The following is a 27682-nucleotide window of genomic DNA, read 5'->3' as shown; positions in this document are numbered from 1 at the left end:
ATGACGCTGGTGATGGTAGGATGTCTGCCATTCTATTGGTCATAATCTTTGCCAACAATTTTAGGTCTACATTTATTAAAGAGATTGGTCTGTATGAATTAGGAGATGTCGGATCCTTCCCCTGTTTGTGTAGTATTTTGATATATGCAGTATCTCCCGAGGGGAGCATGTGATGGTCAGTCAGAATAGTTTGGAAAGTAGAAAGAAGGGTAGGGGAGATGACAGAAGACATAGATTTATAAAATTCCGTACTATAGCCATCAGGGCCTGGAGCTTTGTTATTTTTAAGTGTAGAGATAGTGGCAGTAATTTCCTCCAATGTGACTGGGGCGTTGAGAGAATCAAGAGAAGGGGTATCAAGAGAAGGTAGAGTTAATGACTCTAGAAAGTTCTTACCAGCAGCCAGATCAAGCCTATCTTTGGAATATAGTGAGCGGTAAAATTGTTGTAAAAGTTGTGATATGACTTTAGGATCTTTTTGTATATTACCCGCTGTATCTTTGAGAGCAGGGATATGTGTAGTAGGTCTACGTCCTTTAGCAAGGTTAGCTAACATTTTCCCTGATTTATTACCATAGCGGAATAAACGGGATATGTATTGATCTCTATATATAGCATTGAGCTTTTCCTGTGCAATTTCGAAAGCTTGTCTAGCTGCTGTCCATTTAGATTTATTGTCATCTGTAGGGGAAGACAGGAAAAGTGTGTATGTAGAGCGCAGATCTTGGGAAAGTTGAAGATAGTTTTTACGTGCTTCACGTTTCTGGGCAGCCACATAAGAAATTATTTGGCCCCTTAGAACTGCTTTTGCAGTCTCCCAGAAAAGTATTGGGGATTGTGTATGTTGAGCATTGTTAGAATAGAAGTCTGAACACCATTTTTTTTATAGTTTGATAAATGATTCATCATTAGCTAAATGAGAAGGTAATCTCCAAATAATATCGGATCCCTTCTGAAAAATATCTCTTAATTGTAAACAGGGGAGTGATCCGAAATTACTATATCATGAATTTCAGAGTCGTTATATATGCTATATTTGCCCGCTGGAGTGTCAATAAGAAGATGACATATCCTGCCTTCATCATCTTGATATTGAGATAATACCGTACAGGCTAAATTTTTATGCGTAAGAATAACTACCCCGCCTTTACGGTTAATAGCTGGTGAACCATAAACTGCACCCACCCAAAAACGTTTGAGTCTAAAATAATCCAATTCAGTTAAATGTGTTTCTTGCAATAATACTATATCGGCCCTAAGTCTCTTAAGGTGTTTCAGTATAGAAGTCCTCTTAGATGGGGAACGTAGTCCCTTAACATTCCAAGTGATTAATTTCATACAATATTAATAGAAGAGGAGGTGTTAAGAAGAGACCCTGGAAGCACAATAACATAGTTGGTAACCCTTTCAGGCAGAAAAAGAGGATAGCATGTAGCATTTTCAGACAAACTAAAGGTGATATACCTAAGAATAAAACAGTTAACAATATAAACTAAGCGAATAAAGTGAGATGTGGACCTCACTTTTTTCGTATTGTCCAATGTTCGGAGCATTCGCAAACTCCGCATTATGGAGAAGAAATAAAGAGAAAGAAATAACTGGTGGAGAGGTCACATCAACCTCCGCTCCACTAAATGAGTATATATTAAAATTAAAGACATACACATGCCTACCCTCCTGAGAAATGTGTGAGTTGTCACAGGGAAGCAAATAAATAAAATAAAATAAAAGGGAGAGCCAGTATATAATGATTAGTACTTAAAGAAGTTGTACTTAAACCTAAAACCATACAAGGTGGAATTATACATATACATACATATACATGCACACACACACATATACATATATACATACATAAATACATACTTACACACACACACACACACACACACACACACACACCACCAAATGCATTACTACCTAGACTAAAGAAAATAATAATGTAGTAACAAGGTGTCCCTAATATAGTATTTAGTCAACATATATAGGACTAAATAGAGAAAAAATACTCAGTTTTAATGAGCAGCATAGCGTCCAACAGAATAGAGATGGAGTTCATAATCATTCCATTTTTTCCACCGTGTCAGTAGGACCATCCAAACGTCGTCTCTTGTGCTTGTCTTGAATAGGTGGAGTGAGACCCTTTACATCTATAAGGGAAGAAATGGCTTCCTTAGGAGAACTGTAGAGAGAGGCTGAACCATCCGATTTGAAAACTTTCTGTATGGCAGGATAAAGAAGAGCAAATCGTATTTGATTTTTTACCAATGTCGAGCAAATGTGTGCAAAAGCTTTACGTTTTTGAACCACTGCTGCGGAGTAGTCATTAAACATGAGGATTTTGTGGCCACAAATTGCAACATCAACTGTAGATTTTTTAAAGCTTTGTAAAATGTTGTTTTTATCGTTATAATTCAGATACTTGACAATCACTTGTCTGGGTTTCTGTTCCTTTTGATTTGCATCTTGCTTTTGTTTCGCTGGTGGGGGTCCCACACGGTGAGCTCTTTCCACAGTAATGTGACCTGGGATACCCAAGGCTTGGGGAATTTCTAGAGAACATATAGCATGTAATTGCATGGCTGGAATGGATTCAGGTAAACCTATAATACGTAAATTGTTGCGCCTAGAGCGGTTCTCTAGATCATCAGTCTTTGTTTGCAATGAAGCTGTGACATTCATATTCTGTTGTAGTTTTATTTTTGTAGAATGTATTTCATCTTCTAACAGGCTGACTCTCTCCTGAAGGTCAGTAATCTGTGAGGTATGCGTTGCTATATCTCCCTGTATGGTTGCTAGGGAGGAAACTATAGTGGCCTCAAGAGAGGATTTTATGTCATTTAATATCATTTTGGACACTTGAATTGCCAGTGCCTTGCAAGACATTTAGTCCTGGTATTATGGTGTCACAGAGGTCCGGCACTGGGGTTTGTGAGGTATGTGTTTCCTCTGTGTGTGCCTCAGCAGCAGCACCTCGTGTCGGCGCCATCTTGGGTGTCCCTGTGACAGAGCTGTGAGGTAAATGAAGGAGGGCTTATGGGGAGGTGTATAACTGGTTCCCCGCTTAAGAAGTGGTGCCTGCGACTCCTCGGCACTTAGAGAAGTCAGAGATGTGGTCCGGCAGGGCCGGTAATGTCAGGAGTCAGAGCGGGGAGCGATATTATGAGCAGAGGGTGGAGGAGCTCACTCACACTGCTGCCATCCCATACGCGCCAGAACCGGAAGTCCCATATCCACAGTATTAATAAAATATTGACCTATTGTACATGGCGAGGGTGGTACACAGTTGGATAACTTAAAGTGACACTGTCACCCCCTATTTGCATTTTGACTGCTCTCCACAGGTGTAAAGGGTAAATGTTAAAGCTTTCATTACTTATTTTATAATCACATTTCATGGTGCTTGTTCTGATAAAAAGTGTTTTTTTATCACCTGTGGATTGGTGTATGTGGGCGGGGCCTCGCAGCCTTTGTGCTACATTGCTCCGCCCCTAGCACCACTTAGCCTCTCCTCATCCGTGACGTCATCGTCGTATAGGCCCCGCCCCCTCAGCAGCCATTGGAAGGGCCAGCCTAAAGCTCTAGGCCCCACTCCCTTGATTGTCCCACACCAATAGCCGCTGAGGGGGTGTGGCTAAGTGGTGCTAGGGGCGGAGCGATGTGGCACAAAGGCCGCGAGGCCCCGCCCACATATAACAATCCACAGGTGATAAAAACCACTTTTTACCAGAACAAACACCATCAGGTGTGATATAAAATAAGTAATTAAAGCTGTAACATTTACCCTTTACACCTGGGGAGAGCAGTCAAAATGCAAATAGGGGGTGACAGTGTCACTTTAAATAAAAACTGACATTATTCAAACAATTCCCCAGTTCTATTGTTTATTCTTTTTACCTGTCAACTATTTATGGATGGAAAGGTCAGACACTTGCAAAGGAATGTTGCTTGTTCTTGAATTTGCACATCGCACATAACTGTCCAGTGCACCGCAATAGCGACAGACATATTATACTGGCTACAGCAATGACCTGACTAGTGAAGATAACTGTTCTTTTAGTTATACTTTCTATGTGTACCTAAACTTATACTGTAAAACATAGGGGCATTTCTATCGGTCACAGAAGTGTAAGATGACGTCTAATTTTCTAGAACCTCTTTTTGAAATGTAGCAGAGACCTTTCTGAAAGTCTGCAACATCAGAATTTTTTAATGTTTCAGAAGCAAGGAATCACAATGGTATAATATACACTGCAGCTGCTGCAGAACTTCTTTGTGTGAAAAGGAAAACTATATACCAGTCAGCTGCCACTGTGTAATGGTCAGGTTCTGTCATCAGAATATGATGAATATACATATCTTATTTGCAGACATGTAATAAGAAATTCCCATTGATGCACATTAGGAAATATGACCAAACTATGTACGGTGTATAATTAAACATGAAAGACATTTAATGAAAAGCATGGTGAACAGGGGAAGATCCCATGCTGTGTGAGAAGTAATGGTATTGATGGCAGTGACGCTGGATGCTTAAGAACATAGATGTCCCACAGTTCAGGACTTACAGAAAGTATCTTCACCTTTAATCAGAACCTATGCCGTGATGCTTAACATGGAAAACGTATTTTCGCTGACCTTCCTTTTTTACGATGACCTTTTGAAAGTGATGAAATTGTGTTAAATGAATGTCAGCACATACATATACAGCGATAGAGAGATGAATAGTATGGCATAGCCGGCTCAGGCTGGATTAGGTGCCTGCAACGTTGACCAATTTTAATTGCATTGCTCAGGTGTGTGATTCCTTAAAGGTTACGATGTTAGCAATTACACGGGAAGAACATTTCACCATCTGTTGGTATTTTTTTTTTTAAATAGAAACAACTAAGTTTCAGAATTGAAGTTGCAATGGCTCAACTTAAGATATTTTCATCAGAAAAGCTGGAACTGAACCAATTTACTGAGAAAAATGATTTGCAGCAGAAGGTGATAGCAATGAAAAATGGTAAGAAACAAATCTGTTCTCTGCTGACAGTAAAAAGGAATAGAGACGGTTTTATTTTAGTCTTGCAGTTTGATTGTTTTCTCAGCCTGGCAGAACATTTACACAGTGAATAGAAGCCACTTTGCCAGTGACTTGTTCTGGTGTTAGACAAACGCAGATAATCTTACCAATATGGACCTTTACAGGCGCCTCCCTACAAGACTGCTGTAAGAATGCCAAAACTTTGAGGTTTTCCTTCTTATTAGAAAGTTTAAGGACATCTGATTCAGCATATTATAAACCCACTACACTAAAGGTCCATTTACACACACATACACTCACTGGGCACTTTATTAGGTACACCATGCTAGTAACGGGTGGTCTTCTGCTGCTGTAGCCCATCTGCCTCAAAGTTGGACGTACTGTGCGTTCAGAGATGCTCTTCTGCCTACCTTGGTTGTAACGGTTGGCTATTTGAGTCACTGTTGCCTTTCTATCAGCTCGAACCAGTCTGCCCATTCTCCTCTGACCTCTGGCATCAACAAGGCATTTCCGCCCACAGAACTGCCGCTCACTGGATGTTTTTTCTTTTTCGGACCATTCTCTGTAAACCCTAGAGATGGTTGTGCGTGAAAATCCCAGTAGATCAGCAGTTTCTGAAATACTCAGACCAGCCCTTCTGGCACCAACAACCATGCCACATTCAAAGGCACTCAAATCACCTTTCTTCCCCATACTGATGCTCGGTTTGAACTGCAGGAGATTGTCTTGACCATGTCTACATGCCTAAATGGACTGAGTTTCCGCCATGTGATTGGCTGATTAGAAATTAAGTGGTAACGTGCAGTTGGACAGGTGTACCTAATAAAGTGGCAGGTGAGTGTAGATCTGACAGATCTTTGAAGCCAAAGGCAGGAATGGATTTGAAAAGAGGTGAAATCTCAGTCTTTCATTCTGACCTGTTCTCTGTTTATAGTCTGTTCCTGGCTTTGGCTTCAAAAATTAGTCAGATAAGTCTCTGTCTAAACACACCATAAGAGAGGTACAGTACCTGGCAGTACCTGAGTTTTCTTGCCATGAATACATGATAGTCTTGGGACATTACACCTATGTGAGCTATTTTCAATATTGTATTCTAAAAAAGGGTCTGTATATGGGTTTGAGAATCTTTTTGCAGGCTTGATAGCCTCCACTTTTTTTTTTACAAATTGTGGGCATTTGTGAGGACCAGCTATAGACCTTTTACAGCCCAAATTACACACAAAAATATGTGTCAAAATATAGCATAATGCGTTATGGCATGACACTGTATTAAGCTGTATTAGCTGTAAAATTAATGTGGGCACTGACTAAGGGATGTTTCCCATTGAGTCCAGTAGAAATAAATGGCTTGCTTTTGAGACCTTATACATTTTTGCATTATTTTATAGTCCCCCCCCCCCCAGAAGCCAGAAAACCTGCTTGCGCACATAGCCTAAAGGTGTTGAGGTCCGATCACTTACATTTCTCCACACCATAGTCACCCAATCATGCCTTTACGTACACTGCTTTATCCACAAGTGCCAAACCCAAACTGTTCCCACAAAGTTGGAAGTGTAGAATCGTCCAAAATGTCTTTGTGTCCCGTAGCATTAAAATGTCCTTCAATGCAAAATAAGGAGCCTAGAACAAACCTAAAGTAAATTCATACTTTTTATCCACATTTTACAGGCAAATAAATAGTGAAACATTATTCATTGCTGCAGAAAACATATTTTATTTCATCATAGTTCACTACCAAGAGTCCACTTCTCAAATCTGGACTTGTACACTGAATAATACAAGAGAGGATAGGCGATTTTTACAGTTTATGCTACACACTTTAGCAGCCGCTACATACTACAAGAGAATATCTAGTTCTATCCAGTGAGTACCTATAAAAAAAATAATATGTTGCTATAGTTATATGATTGATTGATTGATTGTTTGGATCCAGTTATTCATCTAACCATTCAATTTACTTCCATCTTTATTGATTCCAGAGTAGCTACAGATAAAATATGCTTCTTGAAAGAAGATAAAAAAAGCAACTTGAGACAGTTTGCATTACCATTTGTCTTATTTAGGCTTAGTCATTTATTAGCGGTAGAATTGATCATATTAAACTACTGTATGAATCAAAGTACTTTTCAGTAATTCTTTTGAGGGTGCTCGTATTTATGAAGCAAATCTCAACACTCAGCTAATCAGCCGACTGCCTTTGAACCCTGTGCCGCTACGGGCTGCTCCTCTTCGGGTGCCTGGAAAAGCTGGATCCAGTCCTGGGACACCTCCTATTTTCCTGGGACTGGATTCAGCTTTTCCAGGCACCCGGAGAGGAGTAGAATTGTTACAAGTTCAAAGGCAGCCGCTGATTAGCTGACTGCCGAGCTAACAAAGTGCTTTGCTTTATTAATAATGTAAATTCGCTCATCTCTACCTAGAAAACTTTGCAAGTCCACAGATGTTCCCCCCCTTTTTGAATACTATTTGGTGGGGATCTATTACGACTGGCGTCTCACATGTCAGTCTTAAATAATCTCTCGCCCATACATGCAGCTAGCATAGATTTCAGCTTCCATTTATACCTGTTTGAGGCATAAATTGTAGTTAATTTGGTGTGGGAGGAAGACATACCCCCTTCACACCATGTTGGGCCCTGCCTGCCCACCTGGTGAGTGAGGTGCAAACCCAGCAAAAAGTCTAATTATGTGGAGTAGCTCAGCTTGCACAATTCTTTGCGATATCTCTGCTTTTTCTGCGCAAGTTCTTCCCTATATATTCAATGAACTTCAACAGCCCTTCGCCACAGTAGCACAACTGAATAAAGTCATGGTAAGGAGTTATCTATCTATGATTGGACAAAAGTAGGGATGATCCGAACCTGCCAAGGTTTGGGTTTGTTTGAACCCGGACTCTTGGCAATGATTCCCGCTGTCTTAAACCTTCGTGGAGCGGGTGGATAAAGCAGGAAGACCGCCTGGAAAACTGGGATACAGCCTATGGCTGTGGCTGTATCCCGGTTTTCCAGGCGGTCCTCCCACTGTATCCACCCTCTGCACGGAGGTTTAAGACAGCGGGAATCATTGCCGAGAGACCGGGTTCATACGAACCCGAACCTCAGCAGGTTCGGACCATCCCTAGACAAAAGGTTTTATTTTTTTTATTTCCCAGAAACCCTGCTCTATGGTCTGTGTCTGGTATTATAGTCTCATTCACCCCATTTGACAATCCCATTGCTTAGTAATACTACTGTATCAATGAAATAGAGGCTACATAGTAAAACACAAAACAGGCCATACCAATGTGGTCACCACACAGAATTAATCATGATATGGTGCTAACTCTTACAGTGTTCTTTATAGTTCGAGACACATCCCAGTGTTTAACCCCTTCAAGACTAAGCCTATTTGGGCCTTAATGACCAGGCTCATTTTTCAAAATCTGACCTGTCTCACTTTATGCGCTCATAGCTCAGTGATGCTTTAACGTATGCTAGCGATTCTGAGATTGTTTTTTCGTCACATATGGCACTTTATATTAGTGGCAAAATTTGGTCACTACTTTGTGTGTTTTTTTGTGAAAAACATCAAAATATCATGAAAAATTTAAAATTATGAACTTTGAAATTCTCTGCTTCTAAAAAAAGAAAGTCTTAGCACATAAATTAGTGACTAAGTCACATTACCAATATTTCCTCTTTATTCTGGCTTCATTTCATAAACATATTTTACTTTTTTAGGGTGTTACGGGGCTTAGAAATTTATCAGCAAATTACCACATTTTCGTGAGTTTCCAAAACTGATTTTTTTAGGGTCCAGTTCTTTTTTTAAGTTGATTTAGGAGGCTTGTATACTGGAAACCCCCATAAGTGACCCCATTTTGGAAACTACACACCTTAAAGAATTAATCTAGGGGTATAATGAGCATTTTAACCCTACAGGGGCTGGAGCAAAGTATTCACCATTAGGCGGTAAAAAAATGGAAAATTTAAATTTTCCAATAATATATACATTTAGATTAAAGTTTCTCATTTTAAAAAGGAACATGATAAAAAAAGCACCCCAAAATTTGTAACGCAGGTTCTCATGAGTACAACGGTACCCCATATGTGGGCATAAACCACTGTATGGGCACACAGCCGGGCTCAGAAGGAAGGGAGCGCCAATAAGCCTTTTCAATGCAGATTTTGCTAAAGAAGTTTCTGAGCGCCAGGTGCGTTTGCAGCGCCCCTGTAGTGTCAGCAGAGTAAAATCTCGCCATAAGTCACCCCATTTTGGAAAGTGCACCCCTCAGAGAATTTATCTTGGGGTGTAATGGCCATTTTGACCCCATAGGTATTAGAGGAAAGTATTCAAAAGTAGACAGTAAAAATGAAAAACTCGAATTTTTCAATAATATGTTCGTTTAGTTTGAAATTTCTCAATTTTACGAGAAACAAGAGAAAAAAATTACCCCAAAATTTATAACGCAGGTTCTCCTGAGTAGAACGGTACATCATATGTGGGTATAAACCACTGTATGGGCACACAGCAGGGCTCAGAAGGGAAGGAGCGCCAATTAGCTTTTTCAATGCAGATTTTGCTGTAGAAGTTTCTGAGCGCCAGGTGCGTTTGCAGAGCCCCTGTAGTGCCAGCGGAGTAAAATCTCCCCATAAGTCACCCCATTTTGGAAAGTGCACCCCTCAGAGAATTTATCTTGGGGTGTAATGACCATTTTGACCCCATAGGTATTAGAGGAAAGTATTCAAAAGTAGACAGTAAAAATGAAAAACTCGAATTTTTCCAAAATATGTTCCTTTAGTTTGAAATTTCTCAATTTCACGAGAAACAAGAGAAAAAAATTCCCCCAAAATTTATAACGCAGGTTCTCCTGAGTAGAACGGTACATCATATGTGGGTATAAACCACTGTATGGGCACACAGCAGGGCTCAGAAGGGAAGGAGCGCCAATTAGCTTTTTCAATGCAGATTTTGCTGTAGAAGTTTCTGAGCGCCAGGTGCGTTTGCAGAGCCCCTGTAGTGCCAGTGAAGTAAAATCTCCCCATAAGTCACCCCATTTTGGAAAGTGCACCCCTCAGAGAATTCATTTTGGGGTGTTTTGACCATTTTGACCCCACAGCTATTAGAGGAAAGTATTCAAAAGTAGACAGTAAAAATAAAAAACACAAATTTTTCCAATAATATATTCCTTTAGTTTGAAATTTCTCAATTTATTGAGGAGCAGGAGAGAAAGTTCACCCCAAAATCTGTAACGCAGGTTTTCCTGAGTACAACGGTACCCCATATGTGGGCATAAACCCCTGTATGGGCACACAGCCGGGCTCAGAAGGAAAGGAGCGCCAATTAGCATTTTCAGTGCAGATTTTTCTGAAGAGGTTTCTGAGAGCCAGGTGCGTTTGCAGAGCCCCTGTAGTGCCAGCGGAGTGAACCCCCCCCCATAAGACACCCCATTTTGGAAAGTGCACCCCTCAAAGAATTCATCTTGGGGTAGGATGAGCATTTTGACCCCACAGGTATTGGAGGAAAGTATTGGCCAGTAAAAATGAAAAACTCGAATTTTTCCAATAATATGTTCATTTAGTTTGAAATTTCAAAATTTCACAAGGAACAAGAGAAAAAATGTACCCCGAAATCTGTAACGCAGGTTCTCCTGAGTAGATCAGTACCCCATATGTGGGCATAAACCACTGTATGGGCACACAGCAGGGCTCAGAAGGGAAGGAGCGCCAATTTGCTTGAGCAAAACCGCAGCTAGTAATAGTTATTAGAATAGCGCAGTTACTAAAATACAATAAAGAAAATGAGATTACAGGTAACGTGGGGTGGTTACGGACAGTCTGGGGTGGTTCCGGGTAATCTGGAGGTGGTTACGGGCAACCTGGGGTGGTTACGGGTAATCTGGGGTGGATACGGACAACCTGGGGTCGTTACGGTGAACATGGGGTGGTTACGGGTAATCTGGGGTGGATACGGACAACCTGGGGTCGTTACGGTGAACATGGGGTGGTTACGGGTAATCTGGGGTGGATACGGACAACCTGGGGTGGTTACGGTGAACATGGGGTGGTCACAGGCAACCTGGGGTGGTTACGGGCAACGTGGCGTGCATACGGACAACCTGCTGTGGTTACAGACAACCTGCTGTGGTTACAGACAACCTGCTGTGGTTACAGACAACCTGCTGTGGTTACAGACAATCTGGGGTGGATATGGTCAACATGGGGTGGTCACAGGCAAGCTGGGGTGGTTACGGGCAACGTGGGGTGGATACGGACAACCTGCTGTGGTTACAGACAACCTGGGGTGGATACAGGCAACGTGGCGTGGATACGGACAACCTGCTGTGGTTACAGACAACCTGGGGTGGTTACAGGCAACCTGGGGTGGTTACAGGCAACCTGGGGTGGTTACGGGCAACCTGACGTGGATACGGACAAACTGGGGTGGTTACAGGCAACCTGACAAGGATACGGACAACCGGCTGTGGTTACAGACAACCTGCTGTGGTTACAGGCAATCTAGGGTGGTTACAGGCAACCTGCTGTGGTTACGGGCAACGTGGGGTGGTTGCGGACAATCTGGGGTGGTTACGGGCAATCTGGGGTGGTTACGGATAAACTGAAATGCTCATAGGTAATCTGAGGTGGGTACCTGTAATCTGGCGTGGTTACGGGCAATCTGGAGGGGGTCATTGGCAATTTGGGGTGGTCAGTGGCAAGGTGCGGTGGTCAGAGGCAAGGTGCGGTGGTCAGAGGCAAGGTGCGGTGGTCAGAGGCGACCTGCGGTGGTTGCGTGCAATCTGGGGGGGGGGGGGTTACATGTAATCTGGCATGATTACGGCAACCTGCGGTGGTTAGGGCAACCTGGGGGGGGGTGTTACAGACAATCTAGATTTGTTACGGATAAACTGAAGTGCTTATAGGTAATCTGGGGTGGGTACATGTAATTTGGGGTGATTACGGACAATCTGGAGGGGGTCACGGGCAACGTGCGGTGGTTACGGGCAACGTGCGGTGGTTACGGGCAACGTGCGGTGGTTATGGGCAACGTGCGGTGGTTACGTGTAATCTGGGGGGTTACGTGCAATCTGACGTGATTACGGACAACCTGGGGGGGTTACGGGTAATCTGGGGGGGTTAGGGGTAATTTAGGAGTAAACTGCAATTATTACTATAATAAAAAGTGTGTGTTTTATTTTTTGTATGTTTGTCACTTTTTGTACTTTACACATTAATTTTCACTGTATTACTATGATTACTGTGATATTTTCTATCACAGTAATCATAGTTCAGTGACAGAGACCAAATTGGTCTCTGTCGCTTTAAATTTTCAGAGTTGGCTGGTTATGTAGCGCATGCGCACTTCATTACCAGCCTGGACGTGGAGGAGGAAGGAGCTCCAGGATCCGGTAACGTATAAGGGGTAGGGGGGTGACTGGGGGGGGTGGGGGTCGACTTGGGGGACGGACCCTGACACTTTTTATCCCCTGTCACCAATCATTGATGGTGACAGGGGATAAAAAGTGCATCCCTGCACTGTGAATAGGCGATCGGCGGTATATAGTATATACCGCCGATCGCCTGTTCCGGGACCCCACAGGGGGGTCCCCGATCACTGCCCCATGCTCTCCGCTACCTCCGGTGGCGGAGAGCATGGGGTTTTAATTCATTTTTAAATTTCCATCGCTGTGAACAGATATACTCATGTTCACAGCGATGGCGGCGGCCATCTTGGATCCGATGGCCGCCGGGGGAGGGGGGTTAGTGACTGGCTACTAGGGGGGGGGGGGCTGATCTGGGGTCTGATTCACTTATTTCATCTCCCCCCACCGTGAATTCACGGTGGGGGGAGATTAAAAACACTGCAGCGCCGGCCCATCGGCGGTCACTAAAGGGTTAACTGCCGGGATCCGGGCTCGGCGCGGATCTCGGCAGTTGCGGCGGGTGCCCGGCTATCACTGACAGCCGGGCCCCGCCGGGGATGACAGGAGTGCAGCTCCTGCGCCCCTGTCATCCCGTGGACGTACCGGCACGTCCATCTGCAGGAACTGTATGCAGATTTGGACGTGCCGGTACATCCATATGCGGCAAGGGGTTAAAGAGTAGTCACTGCTGCACCTCTGTCAAATGTTCCAGCCAGAGCAATGCGTATATATATATTATTTTTAATTGTTTAGAACCCTATAATTTTTTTCCTTTAATAAAGATGCATAACTGAGCCTTGATGTTTTTCTTAAAAAACACCATTATAAATTATAAGGGTTATTGGGGAAAAATGAAACCCAATACCCACATGACGTTTTGTTCCTGCGTTTATTTCAGGGCATTTTGCATCTGTATAAAAGTTGTTTCTGAGGGAAGCCTAAAGCAGAACGGGTTAGCAAACAAAGTTTCTATTTGTCCCAAGTAAACTTGAAGCCAGTTTACACACGGGCCAATCATAAAGTGTAAACAAGTGCTGATCTTCTAGATCAGCGCTCATTTACTGAGCAATTGCACAGGCCAACTATCAGGCTTGTGTAATTACACAGGTCGACTATCAATTACACAGGCCGACTATTGGCCCCTCAGCTAGTCACTGGAGTGCAGAAAATGGCAAAGAAGACAGAGCTGCAGAGACTAGGGAAGACCCAAGGGCACCGAGGAATGTCCAAGAACACCAGGAAACATGTTAAGGTAAGTTAATACTTTATTATTTTAATCGTCAACCATCGGCTGTGCATTGCTATTACATGTAGCGATGTGAGCCCAACAATTTAGGTCTGGACCTAAAGAAACAATCAGCAGATCATCAGTTCTCTCTATTACACAGAGCAATAGTTGCCGCAACACCAGTTATAGCTCTATGTAGTAGGGCCCTTAAACTAGACAGTTTTAAAGATGCATCAAACAATCAAAGCCACTATTAAAAATTTGACATACCCTTAAACTGTCTAGTCCCGTTTAAAATGGTCTAAGAACTAGACAGATTTTTATCTTATGCAATATGGATGTAATTTTAAGTACAATATATTTGTTTCATATTCACAACTGTTTAGTAGTGTAGAAATTAAAGGGGTAGTTGAGCAAAAAAAAAAAAAAAATTCTTTCAAATCAACTGGTGCCAGAAAGTGCCAGAGATTTGTAATTTACTTCTATTAAAAAAAATCTTGTCTTTCGGTATTTTTCAGCTGCTGCAGGAAGTATGTCCTGCAGGAAGTGGTATTCTTTCCAGTCTGGAGAGCATGGACAGAGGTGGCAGCAGAGAGCACTTTGTCAGACTGAAGAGAATACACCACTTCCTGCAGGACATACCGCAGCTAATAAGTAGTGGAAGACTTGAGAGTTGATTTGAAAGAACTACCCCTTTAAGTTAACAGAATCAGTGCATGTTTAATGTTTATTGAGTTCATAATGCCTAGTTCTGCTAGATTAATAATCTATTAGCTGGAAGAAAATGTTTGCCTATAGACACCTGCAATGATTACATAAATAATATCAATGTTAAATATTGACGATAGAGCAAAGCTAAAAAGGCAACATGAGGACACATTTAGTGAGCATTTACTTTTATTTTTTAGAGCTGCAGTGGCTCAAGAAATCTTATGATTTGGAGCGTTGTGAAAAATGGGTCAAGCATGCTCGAAAAGTTCAAAGGACAACTAAGGACATTATACAGCAGAAAATAAAAGATCGATTTCACATTGTTTGTGTGCCAAGGTAAAAGGAAACCTTATCATAAGAATTGTCTATATAAAGCTTTATATTAAAATTTAATTAACAGTGACATAGCAGATGTTACATATACTATTTTAGAGAAATGATAGAGAATATGCATGCTGGGGACTGTAGAGGATTATGGGAAAATCTGAATCCCTGAAGTCCCAAAGATATGCATACAGAGATAAAGACAGCATATACATTTATAGAGACAGGTGTATAAAAATAGATAACTATATAAAACATGTAAAGATAGATGTGTGTGTGTGTGTGTGTGTGGGGGGGGGTGACATTATTAAAGTCACTGTCATTATAACTTTTCAAAATTTAAATCGATGATTTGAAATTATGCAAGTTTGCCATATACATTCATTATTTTTGTTGTTATCATGCTGTAAAACAAAGCTGAACTTACCAGAAATCCAGGTCCAGTCTCCTGAAGGAAGAATTCCTGACTTGTGCTGGTTAAAAAAAACTGTCAAAACACAAGAATTCCGGCCAGTGCAGAGAGTCACGAATCAATGTGTCCATCAATCACATGACTGCCTTCTCTCTGTGAGCGCTCAGATGGCCTGGGATACACAAGAAAACAAGAAGTGCCATGTTTTCCATGACGACAACAACAACAAAAAATGTAAATGTAAATCTACTGTTGATTCAGATTTTGAAAGTTATAAGGACAGTGACACTTTAAAGTAAGCCAGGCCCATTTGCTGGCTGAAAAAGCCAGAGATTTGTAATTTACTTCTATTGAAAAAAATGTCAAGTCTTCCACTACTTATCAGCTGCTGTAGAAAGTAGTGTATTCTTTCCAGTCTCGAGAGCAGGAGAGAATTTCTGTAGGGATTTGCTCCTGCTCTGGACAGTTTCTGACATGGACAGAGGTGGCAGCAGAGAGCACTGTGTCAGACTGGAGAGAATACACCACTTTCTGCAGGACATAAAGCAGCTAAGTACTGGAAGACTTGAGTGCTGGAAGACTTTTTAATAGAAGTAAATTACAAATCTCTGGCACTTTCCGGCAGCAGTTGATTTGAAAGAAAACAGTTTTTGATTAACTAACCCTTTAAGGCAGGGGTGGGGAACCTCCGGCCCGCGGGCCGCATCTGGCCCCTGAGACCTCCCGATGCAGCCCGCGGCCCGCAGCTCCCCTGTGATGCGCGCCGCTCTGGAAGAGGAAGGAGCCGGCGCACACAGCATCCTCCGGTGTCTGTGACAGCTGCCGGACACAGGAGGATGCTGTCTATACCGGCTTCTTCCCCAGCAGAGCGGCGCGTGTCTTCAGTCTCCTGCGGGCCGCGTGCGATGACGTTATTTCATCGCGCGCCGCCTGCAGGAGAAAGACCGGCACAGAGGACCTGGGACAGAAGAGGACATGGGCAGTGTGGGAACGGAGGTAAGGTGAGTGGGATGTTTATTTTTTTTATTTGGGGGTTAACTAGGCCACCAGGGACATGCCTGATGGGGGTTAACTAGACCACCAGGGACATGCCTGATGGGGGTTAACTAGGCCACCAGGGACATGCCTGATGGGGGTTTACTAGGCCACCAGGGACATGCCTGATGGGGGTTAACTAGGCCACCAGGGACATGCCTGATGGGGGTTAACTAGGCCACCAGGGACATGCCTGATGGGGGTTAACTAGGCCACCAGGGACATGCCTGATGGAGGGTTAAATAGGCCACCAGGGACATGCCTGATGGGGGTTAACTAGGCCACCAGGGACATGCCTGATGGGGGTTAACTAGGCCACCAGGGACATGCCTGATGGGGGTTAACTAGGCCACCAGGGACATGCCTGATGGGGGTTAACTAGGCCACCAGGGACATGCCTGATGGGGGTTAACTAGGCCACCAGGGACATGCCTGATGGGGGTTAACTAGGCCACCAGGGACATGACTGATGGGGGTTAACTAGGCCACCAGGGACATGCCTGATGGGGGTTAACTAGGCCACCAGGGACATGCCTGATGGGGGTTAACTAGGCCACCAGGGACATGCCTGATGGGGGTTAACTAGGCCACCAGGGACATGCCTGATGGGGGTTAACTAGGCCACCTGGGACATGACTGATGGGGGTTAACTAGGCTACCAGGGACATGACTGATGGGGGTTAACTAGGCCTACCAGAGGCATCACTGGGGGGGTTAACTAGCCTACCAGGGACATGACTTGGGGGTTAACTAGACTACAAGGGGCATCACTGGGGGGGTTAACTACAATAGCAGGGGCATCACTGGGGGTTAACTACAATAGCAGGGGCACTACGGGAACAATACTTTGCCTTGCCCTGGGTGCTGCAAACCCACACTACTAACTGCCGCACACAGTATGCGGCCCTCGAATAATTTTATTAATGCCCGACCGGCCCTCGACATGGAAAAGGTTCCCCACCCCTGCTTTAAGGGCTTAGACAAATCAGTCCAAAAAGGAGTCCATCCTCATTTGTAATTTTCTGGTTGCCTTAGTATAGCCAGCATGTCTGCACCTAAATCTGCACACCAGTCCCACACTAGCTGCACACTGCTCCGTCTAAACTATATAATGTAATGTAAAAAGTGATAAATAATCCAACATATACTGTCCCAACAATACAGTACTCACTGCACTCCTTTTATTTGTGAGAATCCATGGTAGAGCATAATCACATCAGACTAGAAATGGGGTTCCTTAGTCACATCAGGCTAGAAATAGGGTTGCTTAATCACATCAGACTAGGAATGGGGTTCCTTAACACATCAGACTAGGGATGAGGCTCCTTAATCACACCTGACTAGGGATGAGGCTCCTTAATCACACCTGACTAAGGATGAGGTTCCTTAATATCACCAGACTAGGGATGAGGCTCCTTAATCACACCAGACTAGGGATGAGGCTCCTTAATCACACCTGACTAGGGATGAGGCTCCTTAATATCACCAGACTAGGGATGAGGCTCCTTAATCACACCAGACTAGGGATGAGGCTCCTTAAGCACACCAGACTAGGGATGGGGTTCCTTAAGCACACCAGACTAGGGATGGGGTTCCTTAAATCACACCAGACTAGGGATAAGGTTCCTAAACCTCTTAAGGACGGAGCCAATTTTCGTTTTTGCGTTTTCGTTTTTTCCTCCTTGTGTTTAAAAGGCCATAGCACTTGCATTTTTCCACCTAGAGACCCACATGAGCCCTTATTTTTTGCACCACTAATTGTACTTTGCAATGACAGGCTGAATTTTTGCATAAAGTACACTGCAAAACCAGAAAAAAAATTCAATGTGTGGTGAAATTGAACAAAAAAACACATTTCTTTTATTTGGAGGGTTATTGTTTTTATGCCATTCGCCCTGGGGTAAAACTGACTTGCTATGCATGTTCCTCAAGTCGTTACGATTAAAACGATATATAACATGTATTACTTTTATATTTACGAGATGGCCTGTAAAAAATTCAAACCATTGTTAACAAATACTAAGGAACCAATGTTCCTTAAAATCGCTCCATTCCCACACTTTTAGCGCTTTTATCCTTTGGTCTATGGGGCTGTGTGAGGTGGCATTTTTTGCGCCATGATATTTAATTTCTATCGGTACCTTAATTGCGCATATACGACTTTTTGATCGCTTTTTATTAAATTTTTTCTGGATTTGATGCGACCAAAAATGCGCAATTTTGCACGTTGGGATTTTTTGCGCTTACGCCGTTAACCGTGCGAGGACTGTGATTAATTTATAGTCCGGATGATTACGCATGTGGCGATAGCAAACATGTTTATTTATTTATTTGTTTACTTTTATTTAAAACATGGGGAAAGGGGGGTGATTCAAACTTTTATTAGGGTAGGGGGCTTTTTATTGATAACAACACTTTTTTTTTTTACACTTATACTAGAAGCCCCTCTGGGGTTAGGGTTATTTCCCCTGGGGTTAGGGTTATTCCCCATGGGGGACTTCTAGTATAAGTGCACTGATCTCTCATTGAGATCTTTGCTGTAAAGTTATACAGCAAAGATCAATGAGATTGGCACTCGGGTGCTGTCGGCTGCTGCAGCCGAAAGCATCGGGGTGCCGAGCCGGGATCAGCGCCATTTTGGTGGAGACCCCGGCCGGAGCAGGATGTGTGGATCGATCCTCCCGGACAACATCCCGGAGGAGCGACCCACCTCCACTAGACACCAGGGACGGCTGCATGCAGTGATCGGATGCAGCTGTCAACTTTGACAGCTGCCTCCGATTACTGAATTAGCAGGCACGGCGATCAGACCGTGCCCGCTAATAGCTGCGATCTCGGGCTACACGCGGCACCCGGGATCGCAGCGGTTTAGAGTGGGGTCGCCGCGCGGCCCCGCTCTGAACACCTCTTAAGGACGCATGACGTACGGGTACATCATGCGTCCTTAAGAGGTTAAGCACACCAGACAAGGGATGGGGTTCCTTAATCACACCAGACTAGGAATGAGTTATGCTCTGCTAATCGGGGCTGAGCAGCTGCTGACGCGCTGGAGGGAGGCCGGCATGAGGGATGGCTGGAGCGGTCCAGCCGTCCTCCTGAAGATTACGTCATTTTCCCAAGATGGCAGCTGGGATAGACAGGAATTATGCTCAGCCAATCGCGGCTGAGCAGCTGATGACGCGCTGGAGGGGTGCCGCCATGAGAGACGGCTGTAGCGGTCCGGCCGGCCTTCTGAACATTACGTCATTGTCCCAAGATGGCGGCTGGGGTCGACAGTAATTATACTCAGCCAATCGCGGCTGAGCAGCTGATGACGTGCTGGAGGGGGGCCGGCATGAGGGACGGCTGGAGCGGTCCGGCCAGCCTTCTGAAGATTAAGTCATTGTCCGGGGTTGGGGGAACACGGGGAAAGGGGCCATTTATTTAAAGTGACACTGTCACCCCCTTTGTACATTCTGACATCTCTACACAGGTGTAAAGGGTAAATTTAGCGGTTTTCATACGTTATTTTATATCATACGTCATGGTGTTTGTTCAAGTAAAAAGTGACCTTTTATCAACTGCAGACTATGTTAAGTGGGTGGGGCCTCGCGGCATTAGCGCCACTTAGCCCCGCCCACAACGCCACCGTTGGCCCCGCCCCCTCACCAGCCATTGAAACAGGCTGGCCTAAAGGTCTAGGCCCCACCCCCTCTACGTCGGCCCACCAATGGCCGCCAAGGGGCAGGGCCAACTGTGACTTTGTGGGCGGGGCTAAGTGACGTTAATCCCGCGAGGTCCCGCCTACTTAACACAATCTGCAATTCATAAAAGATCACTTTTTACTTGAACAAGCACCATGACGTATGATATAAAATAAGGTGTGAAAACTGCTAAATTTACCTTTTACACCTGTGTAGAGATGTCAGAATGCACAAAAGGGGGTGACAGTGTCACTTTAAATAACATACATTACAAAGTTGTATAACTTTGTAATGTGTGTTATTTAGTGAATAAATGTGTAGCACCGCACTACCCCTTTAATGTTATTTTATGCCCTATGCACTGATGTAGCTATTTCTTGTAGTAAATGGCTTGGACATAGTTGTTTTGTATTATAACTAGTCTGATAGCTCATAGCTTTGGTTGGTCGTCACATGTAAAATTTAAAATCCAAAAGAAAAAAACTAAAAAAAACTAAAAAAATATTCACAAGTGAAATAAAATATTGGTTCTACTAAATATTAATAAATGTTAATTGAATATATTTCTTTTTTACCCATAGATCCTTAACCATAGAGGATCTGTGCCGGGAGCTGGGTATCAACTTGCAGCTTACCCAAGGCTCAGGATTTTGCCATGTGCAACATAGACAGACGATAACACCTGACTGCAGACTCGTGCTTCAGATAAAAAGAACTCAGCAATTTATTGAGGACGTTTCTGGAAGCCAAACTACATGTATGACGATTTTTGGTTTGTATTTTATCTTGATTGGAATAGGAGGAAAAATCAGCATCTACTTATAACTAATGTGGTAGCATAGTAGGACTAATGGGGGAATTCTTTCAAATAGTAGCTTAGTAAAACACAAGGGAAAACACTTTTACCACTAACTATATTATGATTAGACGTTATACTACAATAAAACATTGGCTTCAAATTGGCCGCTAAGGGAACTTTTACATGTGTTGAGATTCATCAATCTGAGACAAAAATGTCGCACCGAGCACTTCTGACAGAAGCGGCTGACACAGAAGCTGTTTGCTGGGAGATGGTGGTGTAAGGAAACTCTAGCTCCCTGCATCACCACTCAGTGCTCCCAGCGTGAGCTCGAGCCTATCATACTGTCTGCATCCTTTTTAGGAGCTAGACCTAACTAGCAGAAGTCTGCTGAGTGCACTGTCTGCTGAGAACAGCATGGGAGAAGGACAGGTGAGTATTGGGGGGGGGGGGGCGCAGTCCATTTTGTCTTAAGTGGGCACAGTGCATTATATGTCATCAGTGGAGGGGCACATTGCATCACATCTCATTAGTGGGGGGCACATTCCATTATACTTTATTAGTGGTGGTTGGGAGGGGGGGCACAGAACATTGTATCTCTTTAGTGGGGGGGGGGGGCAGGGGCAGAGCTCACTATATCTTAAGGGTAGATAGGGCATTATATCTTAAAAAGTTGCAGTGTATTATAACCCATTAGGGGGATACAGTGTATTAAAATAAATAAGTTGAGGAGGTATAGCATTTAATATAAATACATTGCAAGCTATGGTGGGTATTATAATGAGTTACTGGGGCATACTGTATGGCAGTATTCAGAAGGTGCAGTGTGTGGTTGCATCGTATTCAGGGGGTGCAGTCCATGGCAGTATTATATTTAGGGGAACAGTATGTGGCAGTTTAATAATCAGATAATGCAGTGTGTAGCACTAAGGAGATTTTCTTCAGGCCCTATTGAACGGGCCGATCAGGAGGAGTTAGCGAGAGCCATCCTGTCAGATTGAGTAAGTGCGGGGGGGGGGGGGGGTTGAGGTGGCAGGGCGGTACACAGGGATCTGTGGTGGGGCTGCCCAGACGTTCTTAACATTGTCTGGGGAGCCCATAGGAGATAGCAGTGGTCTGCTGCCGCCGCTCCTATTACACAGAGCGATGGAGCGCATGACGGCTGATCGTTGCCTTTTAACACTAACTACTATACTAAGCGATTATTGGCTGTAACGGACAATAATTGGCCAAATACGGCCGATAATCGCTTGGTGTAATAGGACCTTTAATTTAGAAGATTAAGATTTGCTGTAAAAATCAGGAGGCATCAAAATCTGCAGAGGCAAGGTGTAGATAGTCATGATGGTCTAGATCAGATGGAGAAGAAAAGAAACAACTCCAGAGAAGATGTCACCTGTGAGCTACTTGCAGTGTCCCAGAACATGCAGACTACTACTCCTATTATGGCCATTTCTATTGCTGTGTCAATGCCTGTTCTGGTAAGTGTTTGCACTGCAACTGCTGCTGGTTTTCCCCTAGTATTCTCTGGTAATGTGCATTCTCATGTGTATTCTCATGTATTCCTGTGTATTATTGCATTGTACAGTGGTATGCAAGGCTGTTGATCACGTGACCTGTAACCATGGTTCCTCCAATGGCCGACTAGCTCTGGCCAGGAGCAACCATGTGACTTCCCACTTCCTCCTAACAAGTTAGTCTTCCCCCTGCTTCCAAGCAAGGAGGATGTGTGTCGTCCCTCTCCTGCCTCAGAGGAGTTGGGCTTCTTCTCTGCAGCTCCCACTTCACCACTAGAAGTGTGGATCAGGTGCTCTGCTATATTCAAGTCTTCGGCTGTATCTACCTGCTCAAGTGTCCGGAGTCTTCTCTCTCATCTGGGTGTCATTCCGTTATCTCTTCTCATCGCTGCAAGGATTCACAGCAAGTATTACTCTCAAGCTAATCCACCCAGCAACGCTATTTCTCTCATACTCCTACTCCCATCATTCGGCACGTATTCTCACAGCTTATGCAGCACCACTCCTGCTTTATTTGTCAAGGCCTGCTATATACCCGGTTGTATAAGGACAGAACTGTTGCTACTAGTTACCTCATCTATAATAAAACCGCTGTTACTGAACCCTGGCATTGGTGTCCACTAACTGCTGCCTTGACTAGGTGCAGCGAAGAATCGCATGCCCATCATCACCCGCAGATTCCACAGACCGGCCCTACAGCTGTGCTGCCCTCAGGCCTATACTGTGACAAGTATACAACCTGCAGCTGCCCCGGTCATTGCCCGCTCATAACACCAGCACTGCGGAAGTGGCCCCCAGGGGCCAGGGCATCGCATACTGATATCATTAGACTAGTGCCCACTCTCAGACTCTGCCCTATACTCTAGTTAGCTACAGACAAGTGTTTATACAATTATTATCTGTAAAAGTTATCTAAAATCATTACAAAACTATTTTTGCCTATTTTTATATATCTTCCTATATTTTTGTTTTTAGCCGCTGTAAGAAAATTGATACATTTACCTTTTCTGGAATCCACTGAAATAAATCCAGAAAATTATCAAGACTATGAGGTGAATATAAAATAGCATACTGCAATTTTATGCGTGGTTTATACATACTTTTGTTTCACTCTCAGAAGAAACCTATTGTCCAGCAGTGGGAAGCTACATGATAAATGTAAAAATTTTAAAATTGAGACATTCTGCAATTTTTTTCCAGATATTTGTTGAAACCAAATCAAAAAACAAGATATTAAAGGCAAATTCCCAGTAAGTACAAAAGTTGCACAATATGATCTACTAGTATTTTAAAGGGGTGCTCCAGCGTGGGGGCACTTTTTTGGGGGGGACCGGGAGGAGCTGGCTGAAATAAAAGACGTCCACTTACCTCCCCGGCTCCAGCGGCGGGTCCCGCATCACGGCGCTCCGGTCCACGGTTCCCGGCCGCTACCGGGTGTCTGACGCGGGCCCGAGACGTGACGTCTCAGGTCCGCTCGGCCACTCAGTGAAGGAGGCGGGATCCGTTTGAAGTCCGCTCGGATCCCGCCTCCTTTACTGAGTGGCTGAGCGGCCCTGAGACGTAGCGTCTCGGGCGGCGTCAGACACCCGGAAGTGGCCGGGAACCGGGGACCGGAGCGCCGTGATGCGGGACCCGCCGCTGGAAACGGGGAGGTAAGTGGACGTCTTTTATTTCAGCCACCTCCTCCTCGGTCCCCAAAAAAAAGTGCCCCCACGCTGGATCACCCCTTTAAATCTTTCATTATATAAAGGAAAAGCTGATACCCTTTCACAGAGAAGAAAGGGACCTACCAGGGAAAATGAGCCCACTAAACCACTACTACCACACTATAGACATTCTTAGCAGAGCGCCTATCTTGGCTTTATCTTGAATTTATATTTTGACAGTCATCCAATATTTAATATTTCCCAGACAGCATGCAAATTAAAGGAGAAATCTGTCTATAACATGTATTTAAGCATGTTCTTCCCCAACAAAAATTATACAAATTCTCATATAAACTAATTATGGGAAACACACATATAGTACTTTATTCCTCCATTTACTACAGATTGAAGTCTTCTATTCCTATTCCTCATGACCCAATGTCTAACATACAGAGATGCAGCCTGGGCTTTGCGCGGTGGGGACAGGAGTGTGAGGCAGGGTAACCTCCAGTAACAGCTCCAGTTCGGGATGGGAATGAGACCACCGGGATGATGTGACATGTGACTCAATATCATCCTTGTGGTGTGTCTCCTATCCCTGCATCAGAGCTGTCATTATCTGTGTTGTGTGTGGGGCCAGTAGATCTGGATAAACGACTGCTGGGGGAACTGCTGTCACCAGCTCTCCTCTGTCAGTCCATGCTCTGTCCCTGCTGCTGGTGTAGCCGACCCACCCTTTAGACCGTCTGTGTGACTCACAATACAGATAATGACAGGTCTGGTGCAGGGATTCACAAGTAACATCATTCTCTCACCCATCCCAAACCGGAGCTGATACAAGAGGTTTCCCTGCTTCCCGCTCCCATCCCTGCCACGCACAGCCCAGTCGGCACCTCTGTTAGTTAGACAGTGGATTGAGGCATCACCATTTTTGCTAGGAATAGAAGACTTCCAATCTTGTAATAACTCAGGTGCCAGTAGTTGATGTAGAGACCAGGCACTTGTAGTCAGGAGGTGCTTAACGTGTCTTAACGTCAGTGAGCTATCCAGACCTTTCTCTTGGAAGAACAACCAAGCCAAGGAATGTCTCTAGTCAAGGAAACCACCCAAGAAAGGTATCCATCCACAGACAGCTGTTTCGGGGTGTTTTCCGTTCATCAGTGTGGAGTAGGATTCTGGTTAGTGGGAGCAATGGCTAGTAAGTGCATGCAAAAGGATGCTGGTTGACCTTAGGGAGATCAACCAAAACACCGCAGAGACACCATAACGTGTCTCGACGTCAGTGTATCTAGGACATTGCCCCCTGGGAAATTAAATATGCAAAAAACACTGCAGAGACACCATCACATGTCTTGACGTCAGTGAGCAAGCCAGATCTTCCTCCAGGAAGGAACAACCAAGCCAAGGAATGTCTGCAGTCAAGGAAACCACCCAAGCAAGGTATGCATCCACAAACAGCTGTTTCAGGGTGTTTCCCCCTCATCAGTATGGTTCAACATAGGCTCTAGGGGTAGGTACCTTTTATTAAAAAAAACTTTATTACCTTTCAATACAAAATGAGTCAATAATGTTCCTAAACCATAAAGTTATATGCAGCCTATAAACACTTTTGTGAAGATTATGCCAATTATGCCATACTACCCCCTTTCCCTCACAATGCCTCCCTTCCCGCTGTCAGTGTCGAGCAGAGTTCTCACAGGGAGCCACCACACGATTGAGTAAGGTTAGCCCATGTGCAGGTAGGTCTGTGAGGCAATGTTAATGTCAGGGGTGATAGTGCTCCCACATCAAGCAGGCTTTAAAGGAGTAGTCCGGCGAAAATTTTTAATAAAGTATTGTATTGTCCCCCAAAGTTATACAGTCCCCCCCAAAGTTATAGTTTTTTATACTACTTACTGCACTTACTACTGCATCAGGGCTTCACTTCCTGGATAAAATGGTGATGTCACGACCCAACTCCCAGAGCTGTGTGGGCTGTGGCTGATGGAGAGGATGATGGCAGAGGGATGCTCAGTGTCCCTCCACTGCCCTGTGTCCCTCAGTGTCCTCCTGCCATCATCCTCTCCAGCAGCCACAGCCCGCGCAGATGTGGGAGTCGGGTCGTGACATCACCATTTTATGCAGGAAATGAAGCCTTGATGCAGTAGTAAGTGCAGGGAAAAAAGCACTTTATAAGCAACTTCCGTAAAAAGTGTATATTGGTGATTTGTATAACTTTTGAGGGGCAATACAATACTTTAACAAAAATTTTCGCTGGTCTTCTCCTTTAAGCTGTTGGAGCCCTGCTTGTCACAAGTAGTGGAAAGGGGTATTGTGAGTGAGAGGGCAGCAGAGCAACAGCGGTGGCATCATCAGTGTCACAGCTACATCTCTGTGACACTGTGACCAGACAGAAAAAGGCGCTTTTATCAGGAACAACTGAAAGGACAGCGTGAACAAAGATAACATGCTAAGGCATGTGCAGTGAGCTATTTGAACTTACCTGTGGTTTTATATGTGTAACGGAGGGGTAAAATTTTACCTTTTGAATTCTTTGCATAAAAATTATTCATTTTTTACAGGTTTTTATACCAAGTCTTCCTTGGAAACACTTTTCAGTGGTTAAAAAAACTACATCAAGCAATATGTGAAAATGACTATTATGGAACTGGCAACCTGCTTAGTCTTTTTAAGGAAACCTGCCCTCATCTAATCAATGCTGTTGAATTGTCTTCAGGCAACGTAGCCTTGCACGTAGCCTGCCACAACGGATTCTTTGTATGTATAACCAAAGTAACTGAGATTTATATAATAGAGCCCTCAAGTAATGATCTCAGTGATTGGTTATTGTTTCAGAGCCTTCATAAGGCTCAGTCATGTGGCTCTTTAAAGGGAATATGTCACTAGGTTTTTGCCACCTTAAATGAGGGGAAGAATAGATTAGTTACAGAAATGCTGAACAGATCAGTTTATTACTTACATCATTCTGTTTAGCCATTCTCCTAATGTGCAGGAGAATAAGATTCTTGCCACACCCTTCCCCCCGCCTTCCAGCTGCTGATTGACAGTTAACTGCCTATACACAGCATAGATAGATAACTGCCAATCAGCAGCTGGGGGGCAAAGTTTTCTGCTTCTTATGAATAATGAGGACTACTGGGCTCATGCACATAATGGAGAGAACTACTTATTGTCCAGGTTATACAGAAGGCTATCTCTGGATCAGCTGCACAGAACTATGTAAGCAATACATCATTCTGTTCAGCTTCTCTGTCACTAGTTTTCTGCTACCCTTAGATAGAACACCATTAACCCGCTGATAGAGTCTCTTTAAATTCACCATTGTTTAGATGCTTTTCTTGACCACACAAAAGATGCAAACAGCTGACAAAGTGACAGTTGACCGTTCATAGCCTGATCACTGCCCCTTTTACACTGGGCAATTATCGGGAACAAGTGTTCCTAGGAGCACTCATTTACCTGATAATAGGCCCATGTAAAACAGCCTTTAGTTTGCATAAGAATCAAAAATAGGTAATCAGTAATATCCACACAAGATTTTCAATGTTAACATAAATTATCACTTAAGGCTACAAACCCACTTGGCGGGTCTGCAGCGAGCCTCCTTGCTGTGTTTTTGCAGCGAGACTCGCTGCAGATCCCAGCCCTATACTTTCATTAGCAGAGAAACTCGCAGCAGGATCGCCCCCTGCACCCCCCGGCCGCATGATCGCCCCCCCGCATGATCGCCTACCTTTTAATATCTGTGTTATTGCAAAGCTTGTGTTCCCTGCCAAATTGCAACATGCACAATAATACACTGCAACCATCAAGTGGTGTATTTTAATATTTATATTTATATATTGTATTAATAAAAGTTATTTTTTATAGCACTGCTTTAAAGTGTACCTGTCATTT

General features: G+C 44.0%; 1 protein-coding gene across 5 annotated transcripts in view; it reads left to right on the top strand.

Moving 5' to 3' along the window:
- LOC138774771 (uncharacterized) overlaps window positions 1-27682 on the top strand; it is a 90434-nt gene that overhangs the window by 39856 nt on the left and 22896 nt on the right. For all 5 annotated transcript variants that reach the window (XM_069955695.1, XM_069955711.1, XM_069955701.1 and 2 more), the window contains 6 exons: window positions 4882-5008; window positions 14567-14705; window positions 20405-20580; window positions 23115-23191; window positions 23340-23389; window positions 26347-26542. In XM_069955695.1, coding sequence (XP_069811796.1) covers window positions 4882-5008; window positions 14567-14705; window positions 20405-20580; window positions 23115-23191; window positions 23340-23389; window positions 26347-26542 — 765 coding nt within the window. The remainder of the gene's footprint in view (window positions 1-4881; window positions 5009-14566; window positions 14706-20404; window positions 20581-23114; window positions 23192-23339; window positions 23390-26346; window positions 26543-27682) is intronic.

Source organism: Dendropsophus ebraccatus, chromosome 1, assembly GCF_027789765.1.
Source record: "Dendropsophus ebraccatus isolate aDenEbr1 chromosome 1, aDenEbr1.pat, whole genome shotgun sequence".
Lineage (NCBI taxonomy): Eukaryota > Metazoa > Chordata > Amphibia > Anura > Hylidae > Dendropsophus > Dendropsophus ebraccatus.
The sequence above is the reverse complement of the archived record's forward strand: the minus strand, read 5'-3'. Positions and strand labels throughout refer to the sequence as shown.